Raw genomic sequence first — 15,797 nt, 5'->3', positions numbered from 1 at the left:
TTTCTGTAATTCAAATTGTAATTGTCCAGAATGACTGAAAAAAATGTTGATTTTTTTTTTGGGTGCGTGGTCATATTGCCCCAGCCCTATTGCAGAAAATAATAATGGTAGAATAATTGGCTGTTATTTTATTTCATATTGTGGTTTGGCTAACTACACATATAAGGATTTGCAATATTAATTATTGAACGTTTCCGATTTACATCATCATTACTCATCTCAACCATTTATCCAAGCCGATCCGGGAGGAAAAAATCTCTCTTAGCACACACACCCCATGCCACAGGATCAACTTTTGAGAGAAATCTGATCATTTGGCCTTAGCTGACTTAGAACTACTACGTTCCTATAACCAACCACAGTCAAAACTAAATAGAAATCAACACACACCTGCGGCCTGCCACTATTTAAAGGCCTGTGATGAACCCTGAGTAAAGTTCAGATGTTCTAATGGGCCTTTCATGACATGTTTTGCTTCAAAGCAGAAGCCCGAAGGTACATGTTGTTACATGTACTAAACAGCCAGTACTTGCCAGAAATTGCTGCAGGTCCTTCATTGTTGCTGTCAGCCTCTTGGCAGCCTCCCTGACCATTTTTCTTCTTATATTTTCATCAATTTTGGAAGGACGTCCAGTTCTTGTTAATGTAACTAATGCACCATATTTTCTCCACTTAATGGTGGCCATCTACATTTAATGCCTTTGAATGTAGTTTGTACCTTTCTCCTGATACTTTTGAACAAAAATATCTCACTAATGCTGTGGAAGCTCCCTGTGGACCAAGGCTTGTGCTGTAAAATGTGACTAAAATGTCAGGAAAAGCCTACTAAAATATCTGAAATCTATTTAGGGTTAACAGAGTATCTTTAAATGTTGACAAGTGCATGCTGTCTCCCATTTAACGTGTTAATACTAAACACAGTCAGTTATTAATCAGCCGATAATAGCTCAGTGTTCTGTATTTAATTAATATATTTACTGTTATTAGTTATTTATATTTTTCCCATATTCATTTCATTAATCGGCCAATTACTCAGTTATAAGAATTGTATTCTGCCAAATACCTAATTTGACATTCACCTTTTTTTTTTAAATCCATATCTGTTGGGCCCTAGTATACAGACTTGTGCAACCAGATCATTTAATGTGTTTATTTTTACTTCCCCAGTTCTGATAATAAAGATTCAATCCCCTGCCCATCCCCCAATTGTGTTATACAGTTATAGGTCACATTTATGGTGGCAAAAGTTTAAGAAATGCTTCTTAATCTCTTGCACAATAATCTGGCATTTGGACAGAGGTGTGTAGACTTTGATGATGTGCTCCAGTTACCTGTAAAGTTGAAGGTAATTTTCACAAAATGATAATTTAGCAATTCCCCTTTCTTCCCTCCACACCAGTTTGAGTGAAAGTGCTTCAGAGCTCGCAATTACCAATGGAACAAAGACAATATTGTGGCGCCCCCTCGTGTCCAACAGAAACCATCAAAGCATACAACATGAAGAATGGTGTGCTATTGAGAAGTCAAAAATTAATCGTCTGAAACAGAAATCACATTTATTGTTCTGGAGTGGATTCATCTAAAACTGTACAGTACAGTTATTTCCTCTCTCTAACAATCTTTTTTTGTCTTCTGCTGTCACATATCTTTTGTCTGTTTGCACGCACACTTTCACACTCACGGGCCCACACGTCTTTTTTTATTTTTTTATTTTTTAAAGGGGAACACTAAGGCTCATACAGCGACGCAAGAGTGCAAAGTAGTCCCATTTAAAAGCTTCTGTGGTTGCTTTCATCTACATAAAAATAAAATAAAATAAAAACGATTTCACCACCTTCAATCACACAGTTTCGTTGCAACATTCTGACCAGCACCAAAAGTTTCCGCGACAAACAGATATAAATTTAGAAATGTTCTAATATTCAGTTTGTAGGACTGCAAGTACAGAAAATGCACATAGAAATAAAATACATAGAATCAGAAATTGAAATTAAATCACAACAAAAGAATTTAAGATCACTTATTTTTTCAACTACTTGGCTAATATACTGAAAAAAACAAAAAACGCAGCACTTTATGCTCCCTTTTTCACTCAAACTCAACTCAAAGATCGACTTTTTCAACGTACGAAAAAGGCCTGTTTCTCTCAAATGTTCACAAAATGTTCCCCTTTAATCCAGAGAGCTCCGTCCCTGTTGATACGCCACACCAGTGTGGTGGATGGATGATACCGGCAAAGGAGAAGTGCTCGCTATCAAAGAAATGGGCCCTTTTTATACATATAAAAAAGCTTCTATCTTTGAGTTCAGATCAGGAATATGAGAGCAAAAAACAAAAGTGTTGTGTTTATATTTTTGTTCAGTGTAGAACTGCTAATAGCTCTACTAGTGTCAACAGCTTCTTAAGTACATGGAGTTATATAGTGTGTATCTACGGTATATTCCGTACACAGGGAAGGGGAACGTTTGAAGCAAACAGTCACTGGAACAAACTTTTCTCATGTTTATGCTTCAGTTTTGCATTGATATGAACACACTGAAGATTTCACTTTGAAGGGCTGCAGCCCAACGTTGGACGATTTTCTGTTTGGACTGTGAGCTGAGAGTTCTCCAGAGCCCTGGCTTGGAATGAAGTTTGGTTTCTCTTCATGTTTGAACTGGAATTGTCTCCTGTTAACATGAATCTCATGGTGTCTCACTGGGAGGCGGCGTCCTTTAAAGGAAGAAGCGCGAGGCTGCGGGGCACCGCTGTTCAGTCCATTATTCAGTGAGAAACTCGAATGCTTCCTACATCATCAGGTCCAATGTAAACACCCTTTACAGAGGCAAGACAAGGAAGTAAACAGACTCTTTGGCACACCCAAACACCAATGCATATGTATGTCCTGATACCACGACATACAATCAGGAGGCCACTTTTTAAGTCACAAAGATGTCCTATCAAGCAATTTCACTTGTCTTTTTTTCCTTTTAAAAACTAAAGAATATTTGTACACATGTACACCAACTGGCCACAGCATTATAACCAGCAACAAGGGTGGCAAATCCAGGTCCAGAAAGTAAAAACCCTGTTTGGCTCTAGCCCCTTGCGCTAGCTAGCTAGCACCTGCCACAGTTTGGCTTTAGCCCCTTGTGCTAACTAGCTAGCTCTCTAGCAGATAACCGAGCACCCAGGTAGATAGCTAGGGAGCTTGCTAGTTAGCATCTGGGGCTAAAGCAAAACTGTGGCAGGGTTTTTACTTTCTGGACCTGGATTTGCCACCTCTGCAGCAACATGATCTAAAGAGAGCCAATACAACCAACCGTTTCAAAGACTATTATAAAAACCCAGTTTTGATTGATAGTCAGAATGGTATTTAGGTTAATAATATATTTATTATTGCAATTGTAGTTACAGTTAACAACTGCACTACAGCATACTGAGAGTTTTTCCACAATATTTGGGTTCCCTCGGTTAGCTAAATGAGATTAAAAATATTAAGACACAGCTTGTCATTACATGAAGCTTGACAACACTTCAATCACAATAATCCAAATATAGTGTTCATTCAAAACTGAACAATATCATAATTGCAAAGGCAGAATCTTTGTCTTGGATCTCAGTAGATTGTGCAAGTGTAATGTACCTAATGTTGTGGCTGGTCAGTTCTGTGCACACATGCACACGCACTGCACTAGTGTCAAAGTGCACAGTTTACCAAACAATCCAAAATTATACTTTTATAATTAGCTAGCTTACCACATTCAGGTGCATAATAAATAAATATTTGGGGTTATATTTTAAAAATAAAAATAAAAAAGGCAGGAAGAAGATGGTAACACTGTGAATGGAAGGTTAACTTTAAAAGCGTGTAACCGTGATGTCCTTTTTGTTTTTGAAGGCCCCCAAATCAATAGAGGGGTCATTTAAAAAAAATAAAAAATCTGCACAGCAGCAGTTGTATATCAGTGGTATAACATGGGGCAAACTTTTCATTGCTGAATCAAATGTGTGTGTATATAAAACAAAGGTATGAACAAGTGCTTTATGCTACATTCAAGCAAATCTATGTTTTGTTTTGGGGTCATTATTAAATGAAGTTAATTTCCCTTTTTGGGTGTGCTTCCACTTCTTGCTCCTTTAAAGAAGATACATTATTCACAATTTCACCCGATCAAATTATTTTTTTTCATAATAAGTGCTCAGTGTCGATGTCAAAGTGCCATGTATGTTTTAACACTAAGTGTTAAAGTGTGTTTAAAGTCTCCATCGCAAGACTGGCTAGATAAAGAAATCTCTTCTAGTTTCAGTCAGAACCTTTGGGTGAGACCAATGCTGCCGGCACGCTCTCACAGAGAGAGTGCTGGGAGAAATGGTTCTGACCATCCAGGTGGCACAAAGTTTGTACGAATAAGGGGACCGGAGTGTGATAAGAGGGGCATAAAACCCTTCCGACACCCAATAAATGGGTGCTGGGGTACAGCAATGGTCCACGTCAACACCTGGACATTCGATAAAAACAAGGCAATAAAGATAGTTCGTCCCTCCGTATAACCTTGGCTGCAATCGCCCTTAAGCCAGGAGAGTTTCGTTCCCATGGTAACAAGACTTTGTCTAAAAAGCTGCTTCAAAAGGTGCTTGGGGCTCAGAGGGCTCTTTGGCCTTCACCAAATGTTGAAAGGCAGCGTTCCCCTCCAAAGGAAACAGACAGATGGACTAAAAGAAAGTGAAAAGGCAGGGAAGTAATAAAAGAAGAGGGGGAGGGAGGGGGGTAAGGTAGAGCGAGATGATCTTACACCACCTGGGCAGGGAGGGGAATGGGAGCTGGGGTGAGCGGTTCCTCCGAGATCTTGACTATCTCTGTGACGCTAGGAGCAAATTGTGCCGGAGGATCAGGTGAGTGGCTGTTGGCAGCGATGGAGCGAGTCATGGTGGGGGTGAAGGAGGTGCTTGAGGAGGTGCTGGCGACCGAGGCCCGGTGGACTGGGGCTGGCCCGTCGGCCACAACTTCAACGCAGTCTGCTTTGGATTCGACAAGCTGGCTGTAGTTCATCTTGAGGATGTGTTGCTGGAGGTGCCTGATCCAGTCCTCTTGCACCGACAGCGGACCGTGGAACTCCACCTCGCAGAATCTGGCACAGCACAAGGATATAGATATACATTGCCTGGCATAATAACACCAACAATTAGAACTTGACAGATTCATTTGACTTTATCACATATAAATTACATCAGTCTGACGTAATATTGCGATTGTATCAGTTATAGGACAACCCAAAACATTTCTTTTCAATAATGTGTTCTACGTGCCCCCACTAGTGTCAACACAGCATTCTGATTAATATTGCATTTGTGGAATATGAATTAAGCAGTAAAATCCACCCATTTATCCATCTCAGGGGGCGGCCATTTTGCCACTTGACATCACAGTTGCTCAGTGCTCAGGTAACGAGTCTAACGACCAATCACGACTCACCTGTTTTCTGAGTTTGGTCATGTGATGTTTGCAAGCTGAATAGTGAGTGAGCCCTGAGCAACTGTGATGTCGTCTTAGCTGACAGCAAGTGGCAAAATGGCCACGGCCGGGTGGATTTTGATGCTTTATTCATATTCCACAAACGCAGTATTAATCCATGTTTAGACAAATGGGGCCGCATACAACATATTAGTGTAAAGGAAATTGTGTTGTTGATTTCCCTTTAAATTAGTTTTTAGAGCAGGTTTTTAGTTGTTTGTTGTTGCTGTTTAAATTTAATTTTATTATCTTGAATATTATTTTTTTTTGTACATGTTGTATTGGTCAAGTGCATGATAAAAAAGGTCACTAAATGCAAGTAAATTTACAATCCTCACCTTTTCTTTTCTTTTTCTGCACGGCCGTGCAGTAATACATTTAAAATAAACCCCGAAATTAGTTGACTAAGACAAAAACATTTTCGCTATAAGCATTTTTTAAAAGTTTTTAAAATCACTTGTTTTTGTATTATTATTTAATATTTTTTAATATTAGTTATTTTGTTACTTTTGTTTTCGTGAATTATGATAACCTTTGTGCTAACACAGAACAGTGAAGTGCAGCACACGTCTCTCCCATTTACACTCGCAGGGCTGCGCTCAACAGATAACGACGAGATAAACAGCAAGATAAATTGCTTTTTTAAATTTATTTTTTTTAATCCATGGAAAACTGTGACTTTGTAAACAATGTAATACTACACTTGTGTGCCCCATGAGTCATGACAATAACATTGCGGAAACAGAGTGTTCGGGCACGTCAAGGAGAGAATTCTAGTTTTTGTAAATTTAAGAGAACATTTGAATTCTTTTTAATGTCATGTGCTGTAAGTTGAAGGTGTGTGATACAAACACAACTATGTGGAAATGATAATCACGCCCATCATTATTTATGAATGAATTACAGTGACATCCACAACATCAATCTGTGGTGCTCATGCATCTGTCTACTAGACTAGCGGTTTACCTTGCGTCAAAAGTTAGATGTGGTCTGAGGAGGCAAACATTAGGGATAGGAATCTTTGAATGTCTCAAGATTTGATTCAATTCCGATTTGTGGGTGTGCGATTCGATTCAGAATCGATTTTCGATTAATAATGTTTTTTGATTGAAAATGATTTGATTGAAAATGATTTTTGCTTAAATTTATAGATGTTCAAGGTAATCGTAATGATCTACTCCAGTCTGACTCGCTGATGCTAATTAGTGCGCTACTCGCGGCACTTTTATCACTCAAAAGAACGACTCCACGCTGCAAAAACACAACTTTTATTGGAATAACTTGATCGTGACTTTTTCCTTCTACTCTCTAATGTGGCTACAACTTAACAGTGTATCAGACCGCATGGAACCACACTGCCCCTAAGTGGCCAAATCGGGTACAACATGAACAGTGCTCCCAATAAAAGGCACACACAAACAAAGGGAAGACAGTATTAAAAATTTTAAATAAAATCGATTTGGGGACATTTAAAATCAATTCTGAATCGTACTAAATGAGAATCGATTTTTTGGCACTCCCCTAGCAAACATGTAACGTTCACTTATTAAATTGTCACAAGCACTTTTGTGAACATTTGGCGCCTTGGTGATAAGATTCTCTGACAGACTTGTCACTCACCGGCACTTGAGGGTGTAGAACTTGCCCACCAGCTTGACCAGGGGGTAGGCAGGTGGCTTTGGCACTAAAGCAGGGACGGTGCTTGTGCGTGGGGGCTTTGCGGGGCCGCTGTCCCTCTCATTTACCTCCACGCAGGATGGGTGCTTCAGGGGCCGACGCTCAAAACCTTTGAGGAGGGGACACTTATTGGTAACATCCTAGCATCGTGACAGTCGCAGCTGTCTTTCTGATCTGATGGTTGTACAGTAGACTCTATAGGTTGACATGATGGCAGCAAATTATTATCTGTAAGTAAGGATGGTTAAAAGAAGTACATTATTTTGGTTCCCTTAACTTATGGCATTGGAAAAAAATGTATGTGCACGATACTGAACTGCTTAACAAGAACGGGGTTTATAAATCACATATTTTTGGATTGAGTAGGCATGCAGGGTGGATTTTCACTGGAAATTAAATTTAGGAATTTTGGAAACATAAATTGGACACATGAGAATAGATAAGAATGATGGCTATTTTTAGTGGAGTCATTTGCAGAATATAAAGTGGATCCTATGCAAATAAAAAAGATCATTACCTTTTGACATGCAAATAAACCAATTACATTTTCTTAAACTCACATTTTTTAACAATGGGAAAACAAAATATCAAATAAAAACGTCAGTACAGTACTGCTAAAATATTACAGTAGTAGTATTTTCTACGTTTCAAGATGTTTTTCCACAGTTTCCATTTATTGAATTGAATAACTTGGCAAAATTGCATTTATCCCTAATTTTTAATTACAATGAATGTTCACGTGTCTCTTGGACAACTTTGAAAGCAGCAGCCACGCAAGAGCCTATAAAATTCCAAAGAACCTGCCGAATCAAATCGACCACACGCTAATGTTGGGCCAACACATATATAGATAGCCATTTGCAATGAGCTGTCATTCAAACATGGACAACAGGTTAAACAAGGTCTGCGATAATATGAGATCTGGTGCAGGTATCCTTGCCAAGTGCACATTTAATTCATTGTGAAGGTGTATTCCTATCTCTTTCCCACAAATACAAGACACATAATATGCCATATATTAACAAGGGCTAACCTCATGCTGACTTAACTCATTCACTGCCAATGACGGCTATTCATTCAAACTATTTCTATTAGTTTAACATTTTTTTCCCACTCGTCAACTAGTGTATGAAAACCTAGAATTTTTTTATTGTACATTTAGAACAGATATAACATTTGTGATTAATCGTGAGTTAACTACTGAAGTCATGCGATCAATTACGATTACAAATTTTAATCGCCTGATGCCCCTAATTTTAATTATTTTTTCTTTTGTTTTTTTAAATTGCATCTGGTGATTACATTTTTTAATATTAATTACTCGCTTGACTTCATTAGCTAACTCACGATTAATCACAAATGTTATATCTGTTCTAAATGCACGATATAATTATTTTCTAGGTTTTCATACTCTTGTTAACAAAAGTGGGGAAAAAAAGTTAAACTAATAGAAATAGTTCAAATGAATTTTAGAATTTTTTTATAGCTGTCAATGGCAGTGAATGAGGAGGCATCTTATCTACCATGTGTCAATGTCCTTTGCATATATCAACAAGAAATGACTCATTGTGCCATTAAGAAAGATTCCAAACAGTTTGTTGTGACATAATTAATGGATAATGGCGGCTTAAACATTATAATTTGTGACAATAATTAAGGCCTTAAATTCTATCCAAATTACATTTTAAGGATCTGTGTACACATACGCAGAGGCTTGCGCTGACATTTTTCATTATCTGAGTGAAGGTTGCTGTGTTGCTGTATAAAAGTGCACAGACTTGAAGCAAAATCCCACTTTCATGGGGTTGTGGGTAAAAAGGTAACGGAGGCTAATTGTGGGATCTGTATAAAAAAAAAGACAACATGATGGTTATCAAACACACAATGGAAAATGAAACGAAGTTCCCGTACCTCTGGGCAGACGCACGTTGAGTTCACTGCGAGCCACCTGTGCTTGAAGTGGAAAGTTACTGACAAGCTGCGAGGGGCTGCTGCTGATAGGCCTGATGTGAGGAGCTCGAAGGTTGGGACCCGCTACATCCTCTGAAGCCTTGAAGGAGCTTTGGCCGAGCTCACGGCTCAGTGGGCGCACCAGGTTGACCGCCAAAGCAGATGACCACTGGGAGGAGGATGAAGATGATGAAGAGGAAGCCTTCTGTGAGGAGAAGGGGAAGCGGTGATCTGAATCCGTAGACGCCAGGAGAGGTGAGCTGCTCTTCTGCAAGATGAAAGGGAGAAAGTCATTCAATCAGCAGTTTATGGACAATAGACATTGAACTACTCTCGAAAACAACAAAAACAGTGGCAATACTAAACTTTGTACAAGAACTCAGTACTTAAAAACTAATGTTGTGTAATGAAGTTAGTCCTGCCCAACATTTAGGTGCTGCTGCATTTGGTTTTGGCAGATTGTTTTGCTAGCTACATTTGAACTGAAAATACATGAGTACATTCCGTATATGAGTACCTGAATGAAACCACATCAAAAGCATCGCTTTTCTTTTATCATATTGATGTCAACCAGAGTGACTATTGACGGAAAAACTGTCTGGATTTAGAAAAAAAGAGGGATTGGTCAGTGTTTATCAACTATGAGTGGAATCAACGTCAACAGCACGTCTGGAAAAGATTATGCTAGCTGGAAAGGAAGCTGACCAAATTTGAGGCTTTTATTCCGGAAGAAAATATGTAGATTTAGTTTAGGGCAGGCGGCACGGTAGCTGACTGGTTAGCACGTCCGCCTCCCAGTGCTGAGGACGTGAGATCGAGTCCGGGCTTCGGCCTTCCTGGGTGGAGTTTGCATGTTCTCCCCGTGCTTGCGTGGGTTTTCTCCGGGTACTCCGGTTTCCTCCCACATTCCAAAAACATGCATGGCAGGTTGATTGGACACTCCAAATTGTCCATAGGTGTGATTGTGAGTATGATTGTTCGTCTCTGTGTGCCCTGCAATTGACTGGCAACCAGTTCATGGTGTACCCCGCCTACTGCCCGAAGCCAGCTGGGATAGGCTCCAGCAACCCTTGTGAGGACAAGCGGTAAAGAAAATGGATGGATGTATAGTTGAGGGCATGGCACAATCCTGAATGTAATGTTTTTGAGGAAAGGTCCTGTGTGCACTAAGTTCATACTTTAAATAGGCCAAGAAATCTATCTGAAAGCTGTTTGGCATTTCAACTGGGACCTAATTGTGGATGACACTGTTTTGTTGGCCAAATTAGACAAAACCTCAACTGGCCCTGAAACAGTCTGCAGATGAAATTTAGGGAACGGAAGAGGTGTCAATTCGTGACCCTATAGTGTCACCTGCTGAAAAACTATATTTTTTTGGTCCCTCGGTAAAGAAAAGCTTAATATTGTCACAAGAATAGCAAGTAGTGTCAAAGGCCAGCTGTTGTGAAACATAGAATTTCAGGCTCAAGCATGGTAATTGGGCAGTTATGCCATTAACCCATTGATTCTCCAAGAGTGATATTATTGATACCGCTTCTAGTAGCAAAATTACTGCTCAAATAGAGTTCAGTTCTATTTAACTTCTTAGTACTTTTGCAATTACTCGGAACTGAGCTGTTTGTTTAGCTTATTCCGTTTTTTACTGGTTAACTAATACAAAGCCAATTCCCAAAAAGTTGGGACACTATACAAATTGTGAATAAAAACTGAATGCAATTATATAGAAGTGCCCAATTTTAATATTTTATTCAGAATAGAACATAGAGAACAGGTCCAAAGTTTAAACTGAGAAAATGTATCATTTTAAGGGAAAACTAATTAAATGACATGGTGTCAACAAATCTCAAAAAAGTTATGACAAGGCAATTTTCACCATTGTGAGGCAGACGTGGGCAATCTCGGTCCTCGAGGGCCGGAGTCCTGCAGGTTTTGGAGGTTTCTCACTTCCAACACAAGCTGATTCCAATCAACAGGATCGTTATCAGGCTTATGCAGCGCTTGCTGATGAGCTGATCATATATCAGCTGTGTTGGAGAAGGGCAACATGCAAAACCTGCAGGACTTCGGCCCTCGATGCCCACCTCTGTTGTGAGGCATCCCCTCTTCTTCTTACAACAGTCTGCAAACGTCTGAGGATCGAGGAGACAAGTTTCTCAAGTTTCGAAATAGGAATGCTGTCCCATTCTTGTCTAGCACGCGTCTCTCGAACTGTTCAACTGTCTTGGGCTTTCTTTGTTGCACCTTCCTCTTTATGATGCGCCGAATGTGCTCTAGAAGTGAAAGAATTGGACTGCAGGCTGGCAATTTCAATACCCGGATACTTTTCCTACGCAGCCATGATGTTGTAATTGGTGTTGCTGATGGTCTGCCCATGCCACACACACTCATGCAACCCTATACGATCACAGATGCAGGCTTATAAAGTGAGTGCTGATAACAACTTGGGCTGTCCTTGTCCTCTTTAGTCAGTATGATATAGCGCCCCAGTTTTCTACAAAGAACTTCCAATCGTGATGCATTCAGTTTATTCACAATTTGTATAGTGTCCCAACTTTTTTGGAATTGGAGTTTGTAGAATGCAACAATTTTGTTACCAATTTCTACCAATTATAATATGGTTGGATATTATTTGGAGCGAGCAAGTAGCCCGGCTAGCAAGAGCTGCTAGCAAGACTTCGCACAAGAGTGACTAGCGGGACAAGCTAGCAAAAGCTAGTGAGAGCAAAGCATAGGGAGACAAGCGGCAGGAGCCCAAAAAACTAAGCAACGACCACCGGCAGGTCCCAGTTGTGGAAGGTAAGCGGTGGTCAACCCTTTGGGTCCGCCAGATGCAAGCACCACCAGGGCTAACTATGTTCACAAAGTTCTTCTCCTTCGGGAATCCGTAGCAGAAAGATGGTGGTGAAACATGTCAGCCTCCCGAAGGCATGTATTTATCTAATTAGCGATGACTAGACCTACGATTATATTAAAAAACTGGGCACTTCTGTTAATCGTCACTTCCTGTTGATGGCGACGCCCACCTTTCGGCACAAGCACAGTGACGTGAAGTCTTGAAAAAATTACACATACCGAGCACTTTGCGTCATAAAGCATTCGCCAAAAAATGCTGAAGCACTCTGGAAAAGGTAGGCATCTTCATTGACGGGAATTGACGCAATTCCACGCCTCTGTTAAAAAAAATGTATGTTGATGTGATAGAACATACTTTTTTTTGTTTGCATATTAATGAAATTAAAATATAATGAATTATTAGTTCACCACCAGATGACACTAAATCCTACACACTGTGACTTTAATAATGGGAACATATGATGTAGTGAGTAATACATTCTAATGACTTGGGTGCAGGTTGTGTGGGTTCAGTTCCCGGGTTGAATGTGTATGTAAATTAGATGTGGTGTAGCATGCTGCCATACATTTTGTGACTTTAACACTCACCAATACTAGCTGTGGTAAACTGCACACACAGCTTGGTTCAGTTTTAAGTATAAAGAATGATTTTTCATTGACTTTGCATCACCATTTTTTCGAGGAACTGATCGCAATATTGGCTAGACATGATGCTTCCCAAAGACTGGTCGACGCAGAGTGTCACCTTTGTGTCGGGAGTACAGGAACAGAAAATAATAATAATGCGACATCTGCAGTGATGCAGATCACTGTACCTGTGTGTCATAGTAAACAGAGAGCTGTTTTACAGGCTCCTAATCTCGCATATAATTATGAAATCTGTAGTCATGAAGAGCATGTCCCCAAAGGAAGCATTACAAATGAATTTTCTCTGTAGCATGTCTGGGCTGAATCTTCGAGAAAGAGTGAGAAGCTTAGTCATCAGGGAGGGGCTCAGAGTAGCTGCAACGCCACATCAAAAGCATGAAGTTGATATATTACAGACACCTTCTGAATTGGGATTGGCATAAAAATTGATTCCTTCATTACGTTTGTTTCAATTGTTTTGAAGCAATTGAGGCGAAATGGAGTTCACTACACTCTTGATTTAGTCTCAACTCGTTTGTGATTTGAAGAGCAACAACATGACGTCACCTGGGAGAAATTGAGCTACATCAAAAAGACTTCCTCCAGGCAACACTCATTTGCTTAACAAGACACTTGCATCAAAACAGGAGTCGAAAACATTCAGAAAGAGACTCCCATGAAATAAAAGGTACATTAATTTCTGGACCATAAGCCGCTACTTTTTTTCACTTGCAATCGACCCTGCTGCTAATACAAAGGTGCGGCTTATCCATCAGCTCACAAGGGGGCGCACTATAAAGGGAAGCGCAAGAGCGTCAGGCAGAGCAAAACAAACAAAGTGAGCCCAAATACAGTATGAGAGACAGAATGAGAGCGAGACATTTTGCGCCCTCATTATGGAAAAGAATGTAGCAGGAACCCGGTGCGGTAACATTAAAACACCTGCGACTTACAGTCGGGTATGGCTTATATGTGTAACAAACTGCAGTATTCCGCAAATTTAGCTAGCGCGGCTTATGGTCAGGTGCGCCTTTTAGTCCAGAAATTACTGTATTCATTTTCAACTGCATTTCCTGTTTCCAAGGTTGCATGTGGCAAGAGGCTAACCCAGCTGATATTTGAGCGCGAGGCAGGATTCTTCCTGGACTGTTTGCCATTCAATTACTGTGTACATATAGTTCAGAGCTAGCCATACACATTTTGGCACCTTAGGCGAGCTTTCATGTCCTTATTGTCCTTGACATATTTTACTAAAGTTAGATTCTTTCAAATGTATTACTCGATCATGGAATTGTTTAATTTTCATAAACCATTTAAAGTTGTCATCATAATTTTACATCTATACAGAAATTGACCCCGGCACTCAGGACTTAATTAAATGCAGGTTAAGCAGCTTGGTACCACTTGGTACTCATAATGGTGTTTGTTTACATCTACTTTAGCTATCAGCTGTGGCTGGGTACATCGCGGCACTGATTTCAAACTTGTTCACATCGCTCCTGTTATTTATTTAATTGATTATCTTTATTTCAATTTACCCCTATTTCCTTTCGTAACAATAGAAAATGTTTGACTTTTGAATGAAGAGTTAGTAATAATAATTTGTTTTAATATAATTATATTTTTTGCACCCCTAAACTGCACCCTTAGCTTTCACTTATCTTGCCTGTTAGGCGAGACGGCCCAGATAAAGTCTTTATTTAATCGAACGTGCATATTTTTCAAATGTGGGAGAAATACAGAGTACCCAGAGAAAACCACCACAAGCAAGGGGATAAAATCATGCAAACTCCACACAGGAAACTGAGCCCAGACATTAAAAACAAAAACTCTAGACCAGTGGTTCTCAACTGGTGGGTTAGGACCCAAAATTGGGTCACAAACCCATTTTGGGTGGGTTGCAGAGAGAATGTTTGATTTCTATTGTAGAAGGAATGCAATGAGTGTATTCAGCTGTTACGTCTGTCGAGGTTTAATGGGTCAAAAGTTTAGAATACATTTTGGTTTATAGATTGATTCCATTATTATTATTATTTTATTTTTTTTACTTGATTTGTTTTTGTTTTGAGCTTTCATTTCAGAGTATACGGAGAAATATGTAGAAAACTGCATGATTTTTATTTATTTATTTTTCACAAGAAACTGGGGTGTTCTAAAACTTGTGACTGGTAGTGTACAAATGACTATTTGTTCATTTCATTGAATTCATGGAATTGATTTGTCATTGTTCCTGTGACAATAAAGCTCTATTCTATTGTTTTCTGTTCCATTTTTTTTACATCTGAAATACTGTGGGATTCTGACTCAGTCTATTAGAAACACAATGACATCTCTAAGGTAATCCATTCTGTATGTGTGTCACATCACAGCCCGGGCAAAAGGTGTGACAGTGACGCAAATGCAGCAAAAACTAATTTTAGGAGGGAAGAAAAACATTTTCTTCAATCAGCAGCACACGGTAATTTATGTGAAGATGAAACATAAGCTGCAAGGCACCCTGGTTACTATGGTAACTATCAAGTCAATAGCTCACTTGTGCTGGCATCTGTCTCCACAGTGATGTTTGCGGGATGTAAAGGCACTGAATCTACATTAACACTCAAAGCTGAAAGACAACACGTCTCAAGTGTTCCAAGACACACAAAGCCTGTCAAACAACCAGCTGAGGCACGTTAGATCTCCAAGCATGTGACGCCTTTTTAGAAACATAGAGAGCCAATAGGGTGCGTCAGATGAGCACCTTAGTGGGGTATGATCTGAGCGGCTTAGTTTTGTGATTTGTCTATTTGTTTTTGTTTTTTGTCAGAACTCACAATAGACTGAGGTGTCAAAGGTAAAAGATACATGCAATAAAGCCTAGGAGCTAAAAACATTGGCTGGGTTCTGAGCTATTTGACGAACAAGGATAAACTAGACTGCTTCTACTTACCCTCTTGGAGTTGGGGCGGTTACTCTGCATGTAGCTACGGTGCATTTCCAACACCTTCTGTGGCCTGCTGTGAATCCATGCACTCAGTGTCTCAATGGGGGACCCATTTACACACCACTCAGTCACCCCAAACTGCCTGAGGTGGGCTCGGGCATGGCTCGCCAGCGCCTTGCGGTTCTCAAAGTAAAAGCCACACAGCTCACAGCTTGGATCTGAAAATACAGGACACAGGGAAGGGAGCGAGTTGACAATAAGAACCATCATAGC

At 39.9% G+C, this 15,797-nt stretch overlaps 1 protein-coding gene across 3 annotated transcripts in view; it reads right to left on the bottom strand.

Moving 5' to 3' along the window:
• Positions 1 to 1,530: 1,530 nt before the first annotated feature.
• The window catches only part of wizb (WIZ zinc finger b), a 37,570-nt gene continuing 23,303 nt past the window's right edge, over positions 1,531 to 15,797 (bottom strand). For all 3 annotated transcript variants that reach the window (XM_077558674.1, XM_077558676.1, XM_077558675.1), the window contains 4 exons: positions 15,531 to 15,742; positions 9,083 to 9,389; positions 7,115 to 7,280; positions 1,531 to 5,111 (listed from right to left, as the gene is read on the bottom strand). In XM_077558674.1, coding sequence (XP_077414800.1) covers positions 4,772 to 5,111; positions 7,115 to 7,280; positions 9,083 to 9,389; positions 15,531 to 15,742 — 1,025 coding nt within the window. In that variant the 3' untranslated portion in view covers positions 1,531 to 4,771. The remainder of the gene's footprint in view (positions 5,112 to 7,114; positions 7,281 to 9,082; positions 9,390 to 15,530; positions 15,743 to 15,797) is intronic.

This window comes from Vanacampus margaritifer, chromosome 2, assembly GCF_051991255.1.
Source record: "Vanacampus margaritifer isolate UIUO_Vmar chromosome 2, RoL_Vmar_1.0, whole genome shotgun sequence".
In the NCBI taxonomy this organism is placed as follows: domain Eukaryota; kingdom Metazoa; phylum Chordata; class Actinopteri; order Syngnathiformes; family Syngnathidae; genus Vanacampus; species Vanacampus margaritifer.
The sequence above is the reverse complement of the archived record's forward strand: the minus strand, read 5'-3'. Positions and strand labels throughout refer to the sequence as shown.